A 20,871-nucleotide genomic window follows, 5' to 3' on the forward strand; every position below is an offset into this window, starting at 1 on the left:
TGTAGATGGACACCTTTATTTTATGTACTTTACTTTTATGTGGTGCTGAGGATCGAACCCAGTGCCTCACATATGCCAGATGAACACACCACCACTGAGTTACAACCTCTAATTCTTTAGCCTCTTTAGTCCTATAGCACAAGACCATACCTTATTTCCACATCTGCCACCCTCATGTGCATCCATTCCTGCGTCCGCAGCTTGGAGTCCATGGCTCTCCATTTCATTTCGTGCACCTGGCTGAACCCCACCTGGCTGAATGTCTCCTTGCTGTGCACCTGCATCTGCAAAGCTCAGTGCAGCTGGATGAAACCTATGACCCTGTGGACTGGTCTCAGCTGGAATTCATGACCCCCAACCTCAGGTGACTTCCATCCTACAGTTTCCTGGTCCATCTGGCAGCCTGCTGTCCTCTCAAGTCCTCTTTCCCTCATTCTCAGCTGGTCACTTTGCTCTCCCTTCTCAGCCATTCCAGGAGGCCCTCCTCATGCTCCCCGCATGCCCTGCCCTTCCTGCTCTGTGCCCACACCCCTGCCTTCCCTGGTGGCCCCAGCAGGCCGTCCCTGCTCCTACCTCTCACCACCCAGCACTCTGTCTCGGCAACCCTGGTGCCACCACATCACCCTCACCTGGGCGGCTCTCCTGAGTGGCTTCCCAGGTCCCCTGAGGACAGCATGGTTTCCAAAATGTAGGTCAGGTCCATCCTTAGGAAGTCCCAGCCATTCCCCACCTTAGAGGAAAAGCCAAACTTCTCACCCCGGCCCCAGGGTCTGACCCAGCTGCATCCGCACACCGTTTCTTGGGCCTGTCCTCCCTCTCCTCCTCCTCTCCCTCCTTCCTCCTCCCCACAGGCCTTTGCACTTCTGTTGTCTCTGCCTGAAGAGCTGTCACCCCAAGATGAGCGTGGCTCGTTCCCTCCCACCCAAGAGGCCTCTCATTTCCAGCAAGTGGTACCTCTCCCCTGCACCTCATCACCTCCTAACCTGCTCTGCTTTTCTAGGTGGTTCTTGTCACCGGCCAAGTGACATACTCCACGTGCCAGTTACTTGCCTATGTGGCCTGATTGGACTGCGTGCCTGGGAGGGCAGGGGCTCTGACAACCATGTTCATCCCCAGGGCTCAGCCCATGGTAAGTGCTCAGCAAATACGTGTGGAGGAACAAAAGTAGGCAAGTCTGAAAGGTTTCCTGGACACAGGATGGCCGCTCTGGGTGACTGCAGTAGAAGGACATCAAGCTTTTCCCACTCGCCCAACATTAATTTGCTGTGTACAAGCTGCAGCGCAAGGTGCTGGGGTCTGAACAGACATGGTTCTTACCCTGGGGAGCTCCCTTCTCGGGGGAGGGCAGAATGTAATAAAGTGATCACTGCACAAAATGCTGAGCGATGTGACAGGGAAGCAGAAGGTCCTGCCTGAGCTCAGAGAGGGCCAGCGTGGTTCTTCTCGTAGACGTGTGGTAAGAGAGGGGACAGGTTACGCGAGTGCATCTCTACTGCTTTAACAAAACACCCAAGGGCGGGTGCTTTTGTTAAAAAGAAATTTATTCAGCTCAGTTTGGGCAACTGCAAGTCCAAGATTGGGTGGCCCCATTGATTTGTCCTTTAGTGAGGGCCACAGGACAGATGGCATCAGAGCAGGAATATGTGTGAAAGAGAGACGCATGGGTCAGACTCACTTGTATAACCACCCACTATTACATGAAACCCTGCCAGGGATGATGTCACATGACCTAGTTACCCTGCACTAAGAGAGAGAGAAATTTTAATATTTATTTTTTAGTTCTCGGCAGACACAACATCTTTGTTGGTATGTGGTGCTGGGGATCGAACCCGGGCCTCTCGCACGCTACCGCCTGAGCCACATCCCCAGCCCAAAGCCCCACCTTTTAAAGGTCCTACCACCCCCTCAACATCACCACACTGGGACCAAGCTTTCAAAACATGAATCTTTGGGGAGTGGGGGCACACTTAAACCACATAAAAAACATAGCAAGGGCAAAGACTTACTATGATTTTCAGCCACACATTTCCAGCGTCTACAATACCAAATGGGTCATGTCCATAAAAACAGAGATGAATAGGGAATAACTTGTACCAAAGAAACTTTGTGCTTGGAGATCCTGCTGACTCTGTTTTCATCTCTGGAAGCCTGCATTCCTGAAGTCCTCTGGTCTCACCAATCATGCCCAGGTTTCCTTCTTATGACCTATAATGAACCCAGGATGGTTTCCATCTCCCAGAGCTCCTGCCGTTTTCACTATGATGCTAAGCAAGCCCTTCAAGGTGGGCAGCCAGGACCAAGGCTGGAGTACTAAGTTCCTGGCTGGTGACTCTCTAGCCCACATCTCTGTCCCAGACCCACCACTCTCCACCCCCCACTGCCCCCAGCTCAGCGTTGGCTGCCAAAGACTCCTGCTCAGGAGACTGACAATGGCCTGGAGATGGATCCTCCCTACAGGCAGCCTGCAGCCGATGACAGACAGTGGTGGGATGCCTTGAGTGGGATAACTCTGGTGTGACTTTGGCTCCAGAACCACCCCTGGGTCAGGTGAGGCTGAACTTGACCTGAGAGCAGAGCCTTGCTGGCTCCTTGCCCGACCTCTTCCGCTTCCCTTACCTTACAGTTTCCCTCTAAAGGACCCTCCCTGGGTGATACGTGTCTCCCAACCCCTGCCGCAGGCTCTGCTCCTGGAGAATTGACTTACTGAGACAAGTCCAGCCGAATAGAAGAACCTATCAGGAGCACAGTGTATGTGCTCCATTCTGGGCTGAACTGTGTCCCCTGACGTTCACATGTCAGAGGCCCGGTCCCATTGTGACTGCATTTGGAGATGGGGTCTTTAAGGAGTTAATGAAGGTTAAATGAGGTCTTAATAAGGATGGCCAATCCTACGTGACGAGTGTCTTTTTAAGAAGCTAAGGAGACTCCAGGGATGTACAACAGGGGAAAGACCCTATGAGGATACAGCAAGGAAGCAGCCATCGGCAAACCAAGCAGAGAGGCCTTAAGAGAAATGACTCCTACTTCGACCTTCCCCTTGGACTTCCAGCCTCCAGGACTGTGAGATGACAAAGTCAGCTGTTGAATCCCCCAGGTCTGTGACCTTCTGTTAAGGCAGCTGGAGCACAGGCTTGGCAGACTCCCCCAGCTAAACGAGGAGCTCAAGTTATTTCATACTACAGTAAACTAAGAACACATTTGAAAAGATTGGGGTAGAATAAGATGAGGAGAAAACAGTATTTTTGAGAACCTGCTGTTTTCCTGAAATGCTGAGTGGGATGCCTTTTGTTGGTGCTCGGTCAAGCTCCATCCTCCTTGGAGGAGTCCCATGGATTCCCACCCCAGGTCCTGCCCACACTCTCAGTGTGGGGGCTGGTGGAGCTCGGATCTCCATTCACTGTGGCTCCAGAGCTGGGTGCATGGTACAGGGATCACCCAACATCTTCCAAACGCCTCATCTGGTGTATGAGAAGGTTATTTGGGGGATTTCTGAACCTCAGCATATTAACACCCGAGGCTGGGGGATTCTGTGTTGTGAGGCTTCCTGTGCACTGAAGGGTGTTTCACAGCCTCCCTGGCCTCTGCTAGAGGCCAGCAGCACCCAGTTGTGACAAACAAAAAAGTCTCCAGACATTGTCAAAGTCCCCGCATGGTGTGCATTGTCCCCTGGTTGAGAACCCTGAAGACATGCACCCTAACTCAGGACATTCTCCCTGGGACCTTCACTGTAACTGTTGGAAGGGGCAGTTTCTCCATGCTGGGCCTCTGTGACCCTCTATGGGAGTAAGGGCCTGGGGATGAAGCAACCTGGAGGATGACAGCTGGGACATGGGGGAAAGAGATAGATTTGATTATTTTATGACATCACATAAAACCATAACTGGATTCAACCAAATTATGTTTCAGTTATCTGAGCCAATTAATTCCCTTTCAGCCTTCAACCAACTTGATTTGCATTCCTGCCACAGGCATTCCAAAAGCTCTTGAATGGCATGAGATACCCTGTAAATTTGCTCTCATACCCCACCGTGGCTGTTCCCTCAGGAAATCCTCCCAACACTGGATTTGCTTATCTGTACTTTACAGATTTAAAAACTAAGAGCCAGCCAGCTGCCTTTTCCTGTGTCTCCATTACCCCACTGTAGCGCTGCCCAGGATCATGGTGACTTGCATCACCAATCACTCAGGGTCTTGGACACCTCTGCCCAAGCATCAGCCCTCAGCCACAGCTGTGTCTTTCCTGATTACAAAGGCCAAATGCCAAAATGGTGTATTATGGTTTGGATATGAGGTGTCCCACAAAGCTCCTCTTAATGCAGGAATTTTCAAAGGTAAACTATTAGATGATGAGAGCTAGAACCTAATGGGTCCATCTTAGTTGGAATGGATTGACTGAGTGGTAACTGTAGGAAGGAGGCTGTGGCTAGAAGAGGTGGGTCACTGGGGACATGTGCTGGAAGTGTACCTCTTCCCTGTGTCCCTTTTCCTTTCTCTCCCCTCCCCTCCCATCTCCTCCTCTCTCCTCTCCTCCCCTCTTATCTCTCTCTCTCCCCTCCCCTCCCCATCCCTCTGTTTCCTGACCCCACCATGAGTTGGGAAGTTTTCTTCTGCTGGGCCCATCCCCCAATGTGCTGCCTTAACTTGGGCCTAAAGCAATAGGGTTGGCCGTCTGTGGACGGAGACCTCTGAAGCTGTGAGCCCCAGATAGACCTTTCCTCCCTGAAGATGCTCCTGTCAGGTATTGGTCACAGTCACAAAAAAACTAAAATAGGAATTGGTACTGAGACATGGGGTTGTTGCTGGGTCTGACCTGACCCTGTAGCTCAGAAGACTGGAAATGGTTTGCAGGAGGAATTTTGAAGCGTTTGGAGATGAGGTTATAAACTTTACAGTGCTGTAATCAGAACTGAATGGGAAAATCTGGTGGGAACTCAGGTCAGAATTCAGACAGAAGTGCAGACTGTGCCCCTGAAGTTTCAGAGGGAAATGAAGACTTTATTGGGAATCGGACTAGAGGCCACTGGTGTTATATTGTGGCAAAGCACTGGCTGCATTTCATCCATGTCCTGAAGCTTTGTGAAAAGCTGGATTTACAACTGATGGAGGAGGCAATCTGGTGGAAGAAATGTCAAGGCAGCACAGCATTCAGTCTTTGGCATGGATATTGCTGGCAACTTTTATCCAGATTTGTTATGAGAATCAAGAGCATAAAGAAGAGTAAAGGATATTAAAACTTTGTGGTTTGGCCAGAAAAGTGCTTTCCAGCCACCATGAACAGAGTGCTGCTCCTTCACCCACACCTTGGGCCCAGAGTGATGGAACCAGCCTACCATGGACTGAACCTCTGAAATCATGATCCAAGGTGGACTTTTCCTCTAAGTTTGGTCACAGTGGCAAAAATCTAACACAGCCTCACAGTCCACGGAGCCTGGGGAGGAGGTGACTCCATCTAACTAAGATAGACAGGAGGGTGTGAACAGGGTCTAGCTTTGGGCCAAGGGCTTCATGAAAGAACCTCAGGCTTAGTGACAGCACCCGAGAGCCTCTGACCATGGGCGCTAGTCTGGGTGCTGGTCAGGCACTGATCAATTGCCCACCACCATGGACTTTACAATACCATTGCCAAGCTGGGTGTGGTGGTGCACGCCTGTAATCCCAGAGGCTCAGGAGGCTGAGGAAGGAGGATTTCAAGTTCAAAGCCAGCCTCAGCAACTTAGAGACCCCCTGTATCGAAATAATATATTTTTTAATAAAGGGCTGGGGTTGTAACTCAGTGACTGAGCACCCCTGGGTTCAATCCTAGGGAAAGAAAGAAAAAAAGAAAGAAAGAAAGAAAGGAAGGAAGGAAGGAAGGAAGGAAGGAAGGAAGGAAGGAAGGAAGGAAGGAAGGAAGACCACTGCCAACAGGACTTTAATTTAGAGCTCCTTCCCCTAGGGGAAAGATCGGGGTGCTGAGGAATTGTGCTTAGTCCCAGTGCAACCTCAGCCGTGTGTGAGCCAGCTAGCCTTGGGCAGATGCCCTCACTGAGGGTGCATGTGTACCTGGAGCACTGAAGGACCTCAGAAAATGGCACTCTGTTAGGTAACAGCTGTACTTCCTGGTGCTGAGTCCCCATTAGTTACTGCTCTGGAAGTGACCTTGGGGCTGAGGAAACTGTCAGCACTTACTGGGTCCCACAGACCTTCATGAGCCACCAAGCCGTCCCTGGAGCCTCATTGCTCTAACTTGCTCCCGGGTGGGATGTAGGTGAGGCAGAATGTAAAGGAAGAGGTGGGACCCTTCTCAGCACCATCTCTGCAGCCCTGGGTCTGGGGGATGTCCTGGGGTATGATGAACCTCCTCTGCACTTCAAGTCAATGCAGGATGGAGCCTTGTTGGGCACCTCTATGAAGGATGCCATGTTGACAGTGAAGAAGATGGTAAATAACAGCAGCTTCCATTTATTAAGCTACTACTAACGACTTTCTCTCTGTGTTCATTTTCCCTAGCACTCATAACATTCTCACAGGTGGGGACTATCATTCCCTTTTTACAGATGAGAAAACTGAAGTCCAAATAAATTAAATGAGTTGACCAAGACCCCCAGCGAGTAAGTAGAAGACACAAGATTCAAGGTCAGACATGAACATTCAAGAGACTCTCTGCTTCCAGGCACACCTCAGTAGTTCCCAGAAGGCTGTTGCTAGGGGCAATGGTACAGAGAAAGCATCGATTTGGGGTGTTTATTGGACCATCCTTCTCTGAGAGATGCCTCACGTCAAATGGAAGTGAGCTCACCAGGTAAAACAGATCTAATTGGAGAGGGCCTGGGTGGGAAATGTCCACAGGGAGCTTTTGATACTCACTGCAGCCTTATTTATAATGCAAATGATTCAAAATAGCCTGAATGCTTATCAACTAGAGAGTGATTAAATAAACATAACAGAAGACAATCACTTTAAAACAGATCTCTATGTGCTTTTGTAGAACAACCGCTAAGGCTCCCTGTGGGCTGCTCTCCATCTGCCCCCACATCCAGATCCACCCTCCCTGCCTCCTGACTCTGCACCCTGGGAGCTGGCCCTCCTTGATGGCTCAAGGTAGGCGGGGAGCGAGGTCAAGGCGTTTCTTTCTGCTCCCCCCCACTCGGGCTCTATGGCTCTGCCACAGCCCAGCACCTCCACAACTCAGCCCTGCTGTCCGCCCAGGCGTCCCCGGCTCCAGTTTCCCCTGGGCCCTTGTGCCCCATTTCCTCCTCTTAGCCCTTCCCATCTCTCCAGCTGAACTGTCGGAGTGGAGTTCTGTGTCTGCTGAGATCGGACCGTGGTGCGGATGTATTAAGATCATTATGAAGCCTCCCCCCAACACAGACAGTCCTCTACTGACCTCCCAAGAAACTTTCCGATCTTCTTCGCTATTAGTGTCCCCACCAATCCACCGATGGCGAATATGGACACGGTCACAGACCAGAGCAGAGTCAGAGTATCCGGGTCTATTGGATGTCCATGCCTTCTTTCCCATGATTCATTGTAAAAGGCCTTGATATACTGGAAATGAACAACAAGCCATGTTATTTCCTTCTGTTCCATCCTGTGCTTGAAGCCAGCCGGCACACACACAAAAGAGCTTATGCAGAGCAATTCCTTCACGTTGAACACTTTGCTAAATGCTGTGTGAGCACTGGACTCTTCTAACAAAGAAAGGGAATGGATCCTAAGTTTACCACATTTTGTAGACAGAGAAACTGAGGCTCAGACAGACCAAGTCACTTGCTCAGTAAATATTAAACCTGAGAGTCAAAAAGCAAATCTAATTTAATGCAATTCCTATTAAAATCCCAATGACATTCTTCATAGAGTTAGAAAAAGCAATCATGATATTCATTTGGAAAAATAAGAGACCCAGAATAGCCAAAGCAATCCTTAGCAAGAAAAGTGAAGCAGTAGGAATCACAATACGAGAACTGCAGAGCTACAGTAACAAAAACGGCATGGTATTAGCACCAAACAGACATATAGACCAATGGTACAGAACAAACCACATAAACACAGTTATCTCATATTAGACAAAAACATTGGAGAAAAGATAGCCTCTTCAACAAATGGTTCTGGGAAAATTGGAAATACATGTGTAACAAAATGAAATTAAACCCTATCTCTCACCATGCACGAAACTCAACTCAAAGTGGATCAAAGACTCAGGCACTAGAACAGAGACCCTGCACTAATAGAAGAAATAATAGGCCCAAATCTTCACCATGTTGGCCTAGGAACTGACTTCCTTAACAAGACTCCTAAAGCACAAGAAATAAAATCAAGTATCAATAAATGGGATGGAATCAAACTACAAAGCTTCTTCACAGTAAAGGAAACTATCAAAAATGTGAAGAAAGAACCTACAGAATGGGAGAGAATCTTTACCACACGCACCTCACATATAGCACTAATCTCCAGGATATATAAATAACTCAAAAAACTTAATCTCCCAAAACCAAATAACCTAATAAATAATTGGGCAAAGGAATTAATCAGAATCTTCACAGAGGAAGAAATACAATCAATCAACAAATATATGAAAAAATGTTCAACATCTCTAGCAATTAGAGAAATGCAAATCAAAACGACTCTAAGATTTCATCTCACTCCAGTCAGAATGGCAGTTATTAAGAATATAAGCAACATTAAGTGTTGGTGAGGATGTGGGGGAAAGGCACACTCGTACATTGCTGGTGGGACTGCAAATTGATGCAACCAATCTGGAAAGCGGTATGGAGATTTCTCAGAAAACTTGGAATGGAACCATCATGACCCAGTTATCCCACTCCCAAGTGTCTAGGAATTCACAGGCAACCCGCCTGCCACCTGACTGTTCCTCACATGTATAAAAGGTCATTCCTGGGGGTGACCTTGGTCCCTACTGCAGTGCTGCACCCATTGATCACAGCTCTCCTGCAAGGAGTCTGGCCAAGACAGGCTCCACAGAGCCTCTGACTGCCTTGCTTACAGCAGTGACCAGTCTCCTGGAATTAAAGTGAGGAAACTAAAAGATGCCGTTTTGTGGGAAATTTTTCTGTGGAGTAGAAGCTTCCACAGAAAGCTGGAAGACTTGCAGCACAGCCTGTGCCCCCTGCACACGTTTCTCCAAAGTTCCCTGAAAGCTGGTTTCAAGTGCTGCCTTTGGTGATTAAATGTTTGTCTTCCAGCTGAAAAGCTTGCAATGGCCCCGATGACAGGTGCTGGGTGATGAGGGACCCAGGCGATAGGGGCTGTTCTGCTAATTAATTGCTCAAACCATTATTAAGATTCATGACATAAATATCTGTGAACACACGACTGGTAGTGGTATGGAGCAGATGCTTACGTTCGTGTTTGTGTTTTAAACTGAGTTTCCACTGTGTCAGTAATGCTCATATAAAATAAAATCATAAAAATAAATAAAAGCAGGCTGGGCTGTAACACAATGAATAGATAATAATAATAATAATAATAATAATAAACAACCAGGTGCCCCATTCATCATATTTCAACTTGCTGAGTGCTATTCACGCATCAACCAACCCATTTCCCCCTCCAAGACCCTGTGAGAGGGCGCCATCTTTGTAGCTCTCTTCTGGGCAGGTGAGGAATGGGAGAGAGAGATGTAAAGTCTTTCCCAGGCTCACACTGTTGCTGTGTGGTGTAGCAGGTCAGGGCTCAAGTCCAGGCAGGTGGACTCCAGACCCAGTCTTAGCCACTGCTTTATCCTAACTCTTAACCTGCAAAATACAAAGACTGGACAGGAGGAGAAGGGTAGGGATGGGATGGAAGGGGAGGCATGGGGCTGGTGGGCTGCTAGGCACGTGGCAGGCACCTGCACGCCTCACTGCCCTTCACCCTGCAGCCGTGCTGAGAGGCTCCATAAGGAGCGGAGACCTGGAGCTGAGAAGCAGCCTCAGCCACGGGGAATCCATTGGAATGGTAAAGCCTGCCAGGCCTCTCCGCGCCTGCGCTCTCCCCTCCCTGGTCACAGGGCCAGCCACACTGCCCAGTGCCTTGCATCTAGGTGGGCCACAGGACAACTGGCCCAGAGTGGGCAGAGGTGATGCGTGTCACCTTACCCAGGCACTAGGAGTGGGATGCTGTCCAGGCTCATTCCTTCCTTGTCAGCTGGCCATTCTGGAAGGAGCCAGCAGAGGGCTCCAAAGCCCTAGAGGAGAACCACTCCATTGACAGGCCTGAGGCCCCGAATGGCTTCCCGGAAGAGGTGCCCCTGCACACTGTTTCACATAGTGACACAAATGAGAAAATAACTTTCATTGTGTGAAGCCACTGAAGCTCAGGCTTATCTGTTACAGCAGCTGGTTTTCCTGAACACAATCAACCCAATGCCAAAGCCCAGCACATGCACTGTGGTGCGAGGCTTCTAGAAGGAGGGAATGAACCAGACATGGTGTTTCACACCTGTAATTCCAGCTACTCAGGAGATCACAAGTACAAGGCCAGCCTGGGCAACTTAGCAAGACCCTGTCTCAAAATTAAAAAGGGCTGAGGATGCAGCTCAGCAGTGGGCTGTTTGCCTAGCACGTGCAAGGTCCTGGCGGGAAAAAGAAGAGGATGGGCAGGCCTGGGATATGGGCCCATACCTAGAGTTTTCCTTGTATGTTTTGGGAGAATTTGTTAGATTTCACTCGAAGAAAGCACTCGCAATAAAAGAGTCTCCACATCGCTGTGACGTGAGCACCTCTAGGCCTCCTTGGAGAGGCCATTCTTTTTTTTTTTTTTTTAATTTATTTGTTCTAATCAGTTATACATGACAGCAGAATGTTCTACGATTCATTGTACACAAATGGAGCACAATTTTTGACTCCTCTGGTTATACCCAAAGTAGGGTGACACCATTCATGCAATCACACATGTACCAAGGGTCATGATGTCCGTCTCATTCCACCATCTTTCCTACCGCCGTGCCCTGCCCCATTCAAAGTTCCTCCACTCATCCCATGCTCTCCACCCCACTATGGATTAGCATCCACTTATCAGAAAAAACATTCAGCCTTTGGTTTTTGTGGATTGGCTTACTTCACTTAGCATGATATTCTCCACCTGTTTATCTGCAAATGCCATAATGTTATTCTTTTTTATTGCTGAGTGATATTCCATTGTGTTTATATACCACAGAGAAATGCAAATCAAAACTACTCTAAGGTTTCATCTCCAGTCAGAATGGCAGTTATCAAGAATACAAACAACAATAAGTGTTTGCAAGGATGTGGGGAAAGGTACACTCATACATTGCTGGTGGGACTGCAAATTGGTGCAATCACTATGGAAAGCAGTATGGAGATTCCTCTGAAAACTTGTAATGAAACCACCATTTGACCCAGCTATCCAATCCTCGGTCTATACCCAAAGGACTTAAAGACGGTGTACTATAGTAACACAGCCACATCAAGGCTTATAGCAGCTCAATTCACAATGGCTAAACTGTGGAACTAACCTAGATGCCCTTCAGTGGATGAATGATAAAGAAACCAAGAGGCCCATTCTATGTCTGTCTCTACGAATCTGCCTCCTTCCCACGAGGGTGCATCCTGTCTTCTAGACACAAGTCCCAGCCCCGTATGTGTGTGAACTCAACACAGTGGGACTGCTCTGACAGCAGGAAGCCAGGAGAGGCCATGGAACCAGATGGGGTGGGCAGTGAGGGCCGGCGGGGCGGCTCAGGCTGGACCTTTCAGGCAGAGGGCCCAGGATTCTCGAGGAGCAGAAGCTGGGGAGCATGAGCCGACGAGAGAAGCTTAAGTGGCCAGTGGGGTTGGGGGTGGCTCGGCATCAGGGAAGGCTGGAGAAGGAGGCAGGGGCTGGGCATCCTGGCTCCGTCTGCCCGCCGAGGAACCCACACTTACCCCTGCGGGCGCCAGGGAGCATGGGATCAATGCTCTAATTTGTTCCAGAGTGTTCATCGCAGGTGTGGAGTGAAGGCCATTTTAGAGTTTAGAGTGGATGAGGCCAGGCTGGTGAGGAGGCTGCAGCACTTGGTTCGAGATCATGAGGCTGGTGGAGATTTCTTATGAATTCATCAAGGAGTGTTTGTATTAGGACGAGAACTAACCAGAGCCCACACCACAAGGAAAGGGAAAAGAGGCCACGTGATATAAGAAAAGGAGGCTGAAGGAAGAGCCCTGGGTTTAAGACTTGCTTGTTTCCCTGTGTCCGTCTCTGACCTTCAGCAACCTTCCTCAAGGTGCTCCTTCTCTTTGGGCAGTGTCCCACTGGCTGGGAACCTGGCATGGCTTTATTCCACGCTTGTCCTTGCCCCTTCTCTGCTGGGGGACTGAGCTAGTTACTTAACCTCTCTGTGCCTCAGGACCCTTGTTTGTGAGGTTACTGCCCCTCTCAAATGGACTATTGTGAGGGTCTTTGTGAGAAATATAATGCAGAGCTCTGGGTCCACGTGCAATGGAAGACAGAAATGGGGGTGTCCCTGTCATTATCTCTGTAGTTGTAAACTGAAGGTCGAGGCACATTTACTTCTCAGGTCCAATAATCTGTGAGTAATCTACCAGCATCTCCCAGCCTGAGAACGTCGGGGCCGGGCTTCTGGTAAGAAACTGAACTGTGCGATTCCATCTTCCAAATAACCGTGGCAATCACCAGACTGTGGGAGGGAAATCGCTGGGCCGCCTATCTCACGGTATTAATCTTCTTGACTGATTCACAAAGAGATGCCACGCCTTCCAGGGGTGCCATAAAAACACACATAATTATAGCACAGTTGGTGGGTGGCCTGGGCACCCCCGTGCTGCAGAGCAGAGCACGTCACGCCCTGGAGCCCACAGGGTTTGTAAAGACGGTCTGCACCGGTGACCCCACTGCTCCCTGAGAACGATGCCAAAGTCCTTACAAAAGTTCTGGCCACCAAACCACAAAATCCTGGCAGTGCCACCTAATGTCATCTGGCTCCCCACACCAAGTCTTCCATGCAGACAGCAGTTCTCACAGCTGCCCTGAGACTGCTCTCCGCAGAAAGGCCTGCTGGCAAGTGGCCCTGGGCTAGGGTCGGGGACTGGGACACAGGAGGGTTGTCACACGTGGCTCGCGGTGCCTAGTCTGCAGGCAGTGTGGTCAGTGCTGTTCCCTGAAGTCTGTACCTGCTTCCCTCTGGAGTTGGGGAGTTTTTACCTGCTGAGCTGAGGGGGTCCATGTGATCAGCCCCTGACACAAACTCTGGAGCCTCCTGGTAGCCGATGCTGCAGGAGCTGCGGTGACTCCCTGCTGGGGACGCAGTGCTCCCCCACTAGAGAGGGCTCCTGCAGGCCTGTGCCGGCCCCCGCGCCTTTCCCTCTGCTGGTTTTGCCTTGTGTCCCTCACTCTGATGAATCCTGGCCCTGAGGGTCACTATATTGCCCTGACCCATCATTAGCATGCAGGTGGTGTCCCCCTGCCCCACCCCTTCCGCATGTCCTCTGGACCACAGGAAGAGAAGGCAGGTGTTTTCATCGCCAGACAGGCTGCTCCTGGCTGGACAGGCCACCTGGAGTCCATGGTGGCTTTCAAAAGGCACCGGATCCATTACAAGCTCAGATTGGTGGTTTAGAGCAGATTCTAGAATAACTCATTTGTAAATAAGAATAAGACCCCAAGCTTCGAGATGGAGCCGCTAGAAGGATGGGGTGGGTGAAGTCCCCAGCAGGGTGCCGGCCCTAGTGGGTGCTCCTAGGTCTGGCTCCCTGGTCAGCAGGCGGCCTGGTTGCATCTGTGCACTGTCCCTCTCCAGCACCTCCCTCCAAGTGTGTTTGTGTGCTTGCTTCAGCACTGGGGGTGGAGCCTGGGGGTGCTTTACCACTGAGCCACATTCTCAGCCCTTTTTCATTTTTTAACTTAAGACTAGAGTCTTGCTAAGTTGCTCTGGCTGGCCTCAAGGTCACTATCTTCCCACCGAAGGTCCCAAGTCACTAAGATCACAGGTGTACACCTCCAAGTTCCCCCCCCCCACCTTGCTGGGTCAGCTGTCCCCAGCTCTGACTGCAGTGACCACTGCCCTACTCCACCAAGCCTTGATAGGCCTGAGGACCTTCCCCTGCTAGGCCAGAAAAAGTGGCATTTTTTTCCCCCAGAGAAACAATGAAATGAGAAAAGTCTGAAGCAAAGATGTAGGCTGCCTGGCTCTAATAAGCTGTGGCCTCCAGGGGATGGAGCAGGCTGGCGGGCAGGCAGCCCCTGGAACACCCCAACACCAGCGGCAGGCCTGAGAAGGGCCGGCCTCCCGTCAGCCAGGGGCTCCATCTGCTCTGCTGAAAACCAACCAAGCCACGAACCACAGCTCCCAACTTAAACAATGCAGCAGCCTCTTCTATTAGAGAAAAATGAGAAGCGACCTAGGAGGCCTGCGTTAGGCAGAGAGGCCACCAGTGTGACACGGCACTAGGCTATTAGACACTGTGGTGATGCAGGAATTCCAGCAATGTGGAGAGATGCCCAGAAACTATATAAAACAGCAAATGTGCAGGACCTTCCAAAAGTTAGGATTTCAAGGAAGGATTTCAAGGCCCCGGCGGCCCTGGGAGGAGCCCCAGTTTGCACTATGCTCAGACCCAAGTCTGCCCCCAGCCTCACAGCTTAGGGAAAACTACTCGGTCTCCCCACTATTTGTAAAATGGGGTTGTTTTCACAATGTCTGTCCCACGTGGTTGGTAGACAAATGAGAGATAGCCCCTGACTCACAGGACGTGATTCATGCCAATAGTTCCTATAATAAGTGTCAGCGTTGGAGTTGTTTTCTTTTCCTGATAGAAGCCTGTTGCGTTGACGACACTGAGAGCAGGCCATGCAAAACCAAGAGGGAGAAAGAATGAGGCAATGAAGGAAAGAGTCTCTGCATTGCAGGTAGGACCCGCTCATTGTCGTGATGGTCCGCTGGTCTGGCCTCTCTCTCACCAAGTAAGTCCAACCACCCAGCCTCCACTGACCAGAGCCCTGAGGTCACCACCTAAGATCACCATCCCCTCCCACTAGCCTTGAGAATAGGCCTCCAGCCACACAGGTACCCGCTGCGGGCTCCTGATCTGAGAGCTGCTGGGCCTTGCCAACAGAGCTAGCCCCAAACCCCAGGGCTCACTTGGCTTCGCTGTCTGTTGGTTCATTTGAATCTTTTCTTGGCCCAGCTTCCCACATCTGCAGCTAATCAGGCAGCTCTGCTTGAGTAGAGAGAGCTGTTGGTTTTACTCTTCACTATCATTTGCTTATCTGTCCTCAGGGAAGCAGCAGGGGAGAGGAAGGTGATAGAACAGACCATTTCTTCTGGGAAACTGATGGGGAGCCCAACTGATGGCACCGCGGAAGCCCTGGGCCTATTTTGCTAACACCAGGGAGCCAAGATTCTGAGGCTTCTCTCAAGACATTTCCAACTCAGAAACCACTGGAAATGTGAGGGATTCACGATAAAGCCAAACCATTCACTATTATTTTTGTGGTTCTGATATTTTTCTCCAAATAAATCCTAATTTAAGTGGGTACAACAAGGGCCACACATTAGACCCCCCAAAAACTTTACTCTCATTTATTCCTTTTACTCAGGCCTTCCTTCTCTCATTCACTGAGGCATTTAACAGACATTTTAAGTGTTTTTCTGTTTAACATGCACATTTGTAGGATGTACATTGTAAAACAATAAGCAGCTGTATAGTTGTTTAGGAAAGAACTTGAGTGGGCTTGGTCCCTGGACCTTGGGAGGTGTTTCACTCAGCTTTTTCTCTGTTGTGACTAAAACACCCACCACCACCACTGTAGGAGAGGAGAAATTTAGTTGGAGGCTCAGGGTTTCAGAGGTCTCAGTCCATAGAAGGCCATCTCCGTTCCTTGGGGATCCAGGTGAGGCAGAACATCCTGGTGGGAGAGTGTGGCAGAGGGAAGCAGCTCACATGGTGAGCAGAGAGCAGAGAGACTCCACTCTCCAGATACAAAATACCTACCCATAGCCACGCCCCCAATGCCCACCTCCGCCAGCCACACCCCGCCTGCCTTCAGCCACCACTCAGTTAATCCCATCAGGGATCCATTGATTAGTTTAAGGCTGATGATTATAGTCCAATCAATTCTCCTCCAACCTTCTTGCGTTGTCTCACACGTGAGCTTTTGGGGGACACCTCATATCCAGACCATAACAGGAAGTAGCCTCTAAGTCCTTAGGATTTCTCCCCTTTCTTTTCTTGTGTGTGTGTTTGTGTGTGTGTGTGTGCGCGCATGCGTGTGCACGTGTGTGTGCATGTGTGTTGCTGGGGCACTCTACCACTGTAGTACATCCCCAGCCCTTTTATGAATTTTTAAATTTTGAAATGGCATCTTGTTAAATTTCTGAGGCTGGTCTCCAACTGCAGTCCTCCTACCTAAGCCTCCTAAGTGGCTAGGATTACACACACCCCTGAGACTTCTTAAATCCTGGTCTTTAGTATCCAAAGTATCAGACTAGTGTATGCAAAAAGAGAACTCAGGGTAGGGACTGGCTAATTCTAAAAAGAGTAAGCCTGTGATGGAGGGTTGGGGCTTTGAGCCTCATGCTATTGGGGAGGACAGAGACTGGAGACTGAGTTAGCCAATGATCAGATCCATCAGCATTATAAAAGGAAGCCCCAATGGCTTGGGTGGCGCCCTAGCAGGTGGCACTCTGGGCACGGAGTTCCACTGCTGTGGGGGTGCCTGACTCTCTGGGAGAGAACACTAGAAGCTTCGTACCTTCTTAACCCCACTGGATGTATCTCTTCTTTGGACTCATTTTGATTTCCATCCTTTTTGGTATAATGAAACCATAATTTCAAGTAGAGCACTTTCCTGAGATCGGTGAATTATTTTAGCATGTTATCAAGCCCAAGGGTGGCGGACCCAGATGTTCAGACGTGGGTGGCCTGGGAACCCCCAAGCTTGGGTCTGGCATCTGAAGTGAGGGCGGTTGGTGACTGTGAAGTCTGCCTGTGTCCGAGTGGCTGGTGTCAGAAGTCACTGTGAACCTCTGGGGAACCTGCTTTTTCTAAGACACCTGGTCTGGAAGGCCCTGGGGGTCCTGTCTGCTGTGTGTCTGCCGAGCCTCCAAGCCTCCCCCAGCCTCCTGGGCAAGCAGGCCCCAGGAGTCTGCCCTCTCTCCTTGAAGGCGTTGCTCGCCCTTCCCACCTCCCTCTGTCCTGGGCTGCACATCCCAGGCCTGCTTTCCAAGCCCCTTCCGCTCACCCTCTGTCCTCCTTGTGGCCCTCCTCACGTCCACCCCAGTGCCCATCCTGCCTGGGCGGCTGTTCCCGGGCTCATTGCCCTGTAGCCTCCTCCCACAGCACAGGAAGCTCGGCATCAGCAGGCCCCCACTCCCCGCCAGAGGCTCTCACACGTGGCCCACTCTTGAGCCCCATCCTGCTGGGCCTTTGTCGGGCCCCTTTGTCTTGGAACTTGGGCTCCATGTTGTCCACCCTGGCTTGGAGCTTGCATTTCTTTAGGATGTTGCTTCCAGAGCCTTCCTGTAGGCTCTCTGGATGACACTCATGCACAAGAGGCGCTATGATCCATCCCCTGCCCAGACTTGATCTCCCCGCCCAGCCCTGCCTGGGCCTCCAGAGAGCAGCCCCTGGGGCTCAGAAACCCCGCCACAGCCTTCTTGTCTGCCTGGCTCTCACCAGCTGGCTCACAGGTGGGTGCAGACACCAGGCCCACAGTACCATCCAGACACCTCCCACTACAACTCTGCAGTCCCAGATCTTCTGGCAGTACTAATGAAGCAGGTTCTGGAAGAGCCACATTCTCCTAGTAAAGGTCAAAACTTAAATGACATAAATCTGAGACCATGCGCCAGGTTCCAGACTAGCATCCTCAGTCCGCTTGCTCGGCTGCTTGAAAATCCAGGCAGGTATCCTACGCATCTGACTTGTGTGCAAACTGGCCTTGGACTGAACCCAGGGTCTTGTGGTTGCTAGGTAAATGCTCTACCAGTGAGCTGTATCTCCCAGCTCTTGTCCAGTCTCTTACAAGGCCCTCAGAATGCTTTAGATACATATGTAGATAGGTGGATGGATGAAGGATAGATTGACAGGTAGATGATAGAGATGATGGCTAGCTAAGTAGCTTGTTATGCCAATTAGAATTAGACACTGGAAACTGAAAAAACAAAAACCCGGATGATCGGCAATTAATGCATACAATGGCTGCAGGAAGATCTATCCCCCATGTTAGATGACACAGAGCATAGGCCTCGGAAGAACTGTGCATCCAGCTAGCCTGCCTTCTGCCCAGAGGTCTAGTGATGGCAGGTGCCCTGCCTTTCCTAGAACCCCAAGCGCAGGGATCAGACAATCCTTCCCCGCTACCACCTGCCTTTGTGCATGGCTTTATTGGCACACAGCCTCCCCCGGCCCCAAGTTTTTAGGTTGTCTAGGTCTGCTTTTTCAGTACACAGGTACAGTTGAATAGTTGCAAAAAGACCATATGATTTTGCAAAACTTAAAATATTAATGGTCTGGAGGGCGGCAACCAGTAACAGCAGAGGGCCATGTGCATGGAGCAAAAGGAGTGGGGGGAGTACAGGGTGGTGAGAACCCAGAGGTGACTAGGAGCAAACCCAGCCCTGCGGGCCACAGCAGTGTGGATTGTTTTCTGGGTGTGATGGGCAGCCGCAGATTCTGAGCAGAGGCTCAATATGATCCACCTCAACTTGTCCAAGGTGCCTCTCTGGCTTCAGTGCAGAATGAACTGCAGGAGTCGGGGTGGAGTCGGGGAAGGTTAGAAGACCCCAGGGTGTGCCAGGCTACAGATGGGCCTGCAGGAGGGGAGCAGCTGGGTTCAATCAAAGCGATCAACTCCTCCCCCTGCACAGAAGCCCAGCTTTCAACAGCCAAAGACAACGAAAATTTCCTGAAGGTTTATGTCCTGTTCCTGCACCATCAGAGGGAAGAGAACTGAACACCCACGGGGTCCTCTGAGGACAGGCCACACACAGGGCTCGTGCACACTCAGTTCACATCCAGTGGGACCAAAGTGGTCCAGATGCTTGTGGATGCACAAGACACCCGATATTCTCTCCAAAGGGGTCCCATACAGTCAGATTCTGGGGATTCTTTGAAAGCCAGGTGGGCAGGATGCAGTTCACGTAGGGTGACTGTACTGAGGAGGAAATGGGCCAGCCTCGGAGCTTGGCCACGTTAACCTCCCCTGCTTCAGTGCCCTCTTCCACACAGGGGGATTAGCTGTGGCTCCCCAGGACTGTAACTGGGAAGGAGGGTGTGAATGTGGGTATAATGGCACAGATAGCGAGACACTGCCTGCCTGGGGCGAGCAGCCAGCAGCTGGAGCCCCCTGCTCATGCTCTGCACCACAGCTATCCATAGCAGAGGCTGGCCCAGCAGGGCCTGAGGAGCCTGTGCCTGTGCTAATGCCAGGGTTGTGTCCATGTGGCATCTTGGTTCTAACAGCGACCCCTGGTGGCGACCATAGCCCTAATATCCACACCTCTCTGTCCCAGGCCTTCCTTTGCTCTCCTGAGAACCCAATGCCCCATGCGCTGCCTGGCTCTGTCCTCTGGCCTGCGTTGGGCTCCATTTCTCAGAGTCCCTGTTCCATCCCTGACCCCCTGCCTCTAGGGCAGCCTTGCTCCCCAGCCTTCTGCCTACCGCAGGGAAAGAGGATCAGAGTGCCTGCTGGACACCTAGCTGAGCTGCTCCAGCATCACGTCTGCTTTCCTTCTCACAACTAGTTCACTAGAGTGCGCACCACCACTCTGCACAGGCAGCTCAGGGGTGGAGCCTGGATTCCTGTGCAGACCTGCCGGCTCCGGCTGTGGGTGGTTCTGCCCTGGGAGGGCACCGGGGTGAGTCTGGCCCTCAGCCTGCCTTCTCCACCTCTGTGCTCACAGCCCAGGCATCCTGGATCCTGCCCCAGGCCTGGCCCTTGCAACCCTTCTCCAGCTGGCACCGGGCCTCTTTCCTGCCTCCCCCCCAGCACACAGCCACTCCCAGGTCTTCACCATGCCCAGAAAGCCCCAACGAGGCCCCCAGACTCCCCGGTAGGATGAAGCCCTTCCACAGGCCCCTGCAGCCCGCCTCTCACTGTGGGGTGAACCCTGGAGTGTCTGTCCCTGCTGCTGCTGCTGGGGCCCCTGGGGGATGTCCTGTTCACCTCCCTAACAAGCACCTGACCACATGACAGAACAAAATGCCCAGTGAAGGCTGCCTGTCCCATGGAGCCTGCCCCATGAAACATTGAGAAACCCGGGACATTGGGGCCTGACAGAGAAAGGGGCTACAATGACCCACGCCTCCATGGGAAGGCAAGACTTGGGGAGCTGGTCAGCTAACAATAAAGCTACCTTTCATTTTTCTGTTGGATCATGCACTTTACAGGAACGGCTCCTTGCAATGAGGGAGGATCAGGTGGGATTCTGACAATCTAGGTCCCTGTTGTAATGCCACTGAGCATCATCGGAACTCGCTCTTGGCCCTGGCGTTGCTGTGGGGAGAACCCAGCACAGTCATTGGGGTGGTGGGCATGGCAGGAAATAGTCCACTCAGTGCACTGTGGCCCCTCCCACCTCCCCTGGCTGATTCCTTGCCTTAGTTGACCTTGCCAAGGCTCCAGAATGCTGGGATGGGGGATCCTGGCCATCATGGGGGTGGAAGGGGCACAGGTTGGATTCAGGCAGAGCTGGGTTTGAATTCTAGCACCTCCTTCTCCTAGCTGCGTGATCTTGAGCAATTTGATTAAACTCTGTGTCTCTCTTTCCTTGTGGTGAAATGGAGGTAACATGGATGGTCTGCTTGCTCTTCTGTCCCTCCTCCTGAATCTGCCATGGCTCCTTGGCACCCATAGACCATAATCCTGCTTCTTGGCTGAGAGCTGAGGTCTTCCCCTGATCCACCCTGCTTTCCAGCCTCTTCTTCCATCCCA

The 20,871-nt window shown here is 51.1% G+C and overlaps 1 protein-coding gene and 1 long non-coding RNA gene across 7 annotated transcripts in view; one reads left to right on the plus strand and one right to left on the minus strand.

Moving 5' to 3' along the window:
• Slc2a9 (solute carrier family 2 member 9) overlaps positions 1-20,871 on the minus strand; it is a 136,185-nt gene that overhangs the window by 90,794 nt on the left and 24,520 nt on the right. For all 6 annotated transcript variants that reach the window (XM_040292664.2, XM_078021035.1, XM_005318964.5 and 3 more), the window contains one exon: positions 7,367-7,527. In XM_040292664.2, coding sequence (XP_040148598.2) covers positions 7,367-7,527 — 161 coding nt within the window. The remainder of the gene's footprint in view (positions 1-7,366; positions 7,528-20,871) is intronic.
• Positions 14,552-15,422, plus strand: LOC120892414 (uncharacterized). The gene is made up of 2 exons (XR_005737096.2): positions 14,552-14,844; positions 15,215-15,422. It is a non-coding gene; the product is annotated as an uncharacterized LOC120892414 (long non-coding RNA).

The sequence above is a fragment of the Ictidomys tridecemlineatus genome, chromosome 9, assembly GCF_052094955.1.
Source record: "Ictidomys tridecemlineatus isolate mIctTri1 chromosome 9, mIctTri1.hap1, whole genome shotgun sequence".
In the NCBI taxonomy this organism is placed as follows: Eukaryota; Metazoa; Chordata; class Mammalia; order Rodentia; family Sciuridae; genus Ictidomys; species Ictidomys tridecemlineatus.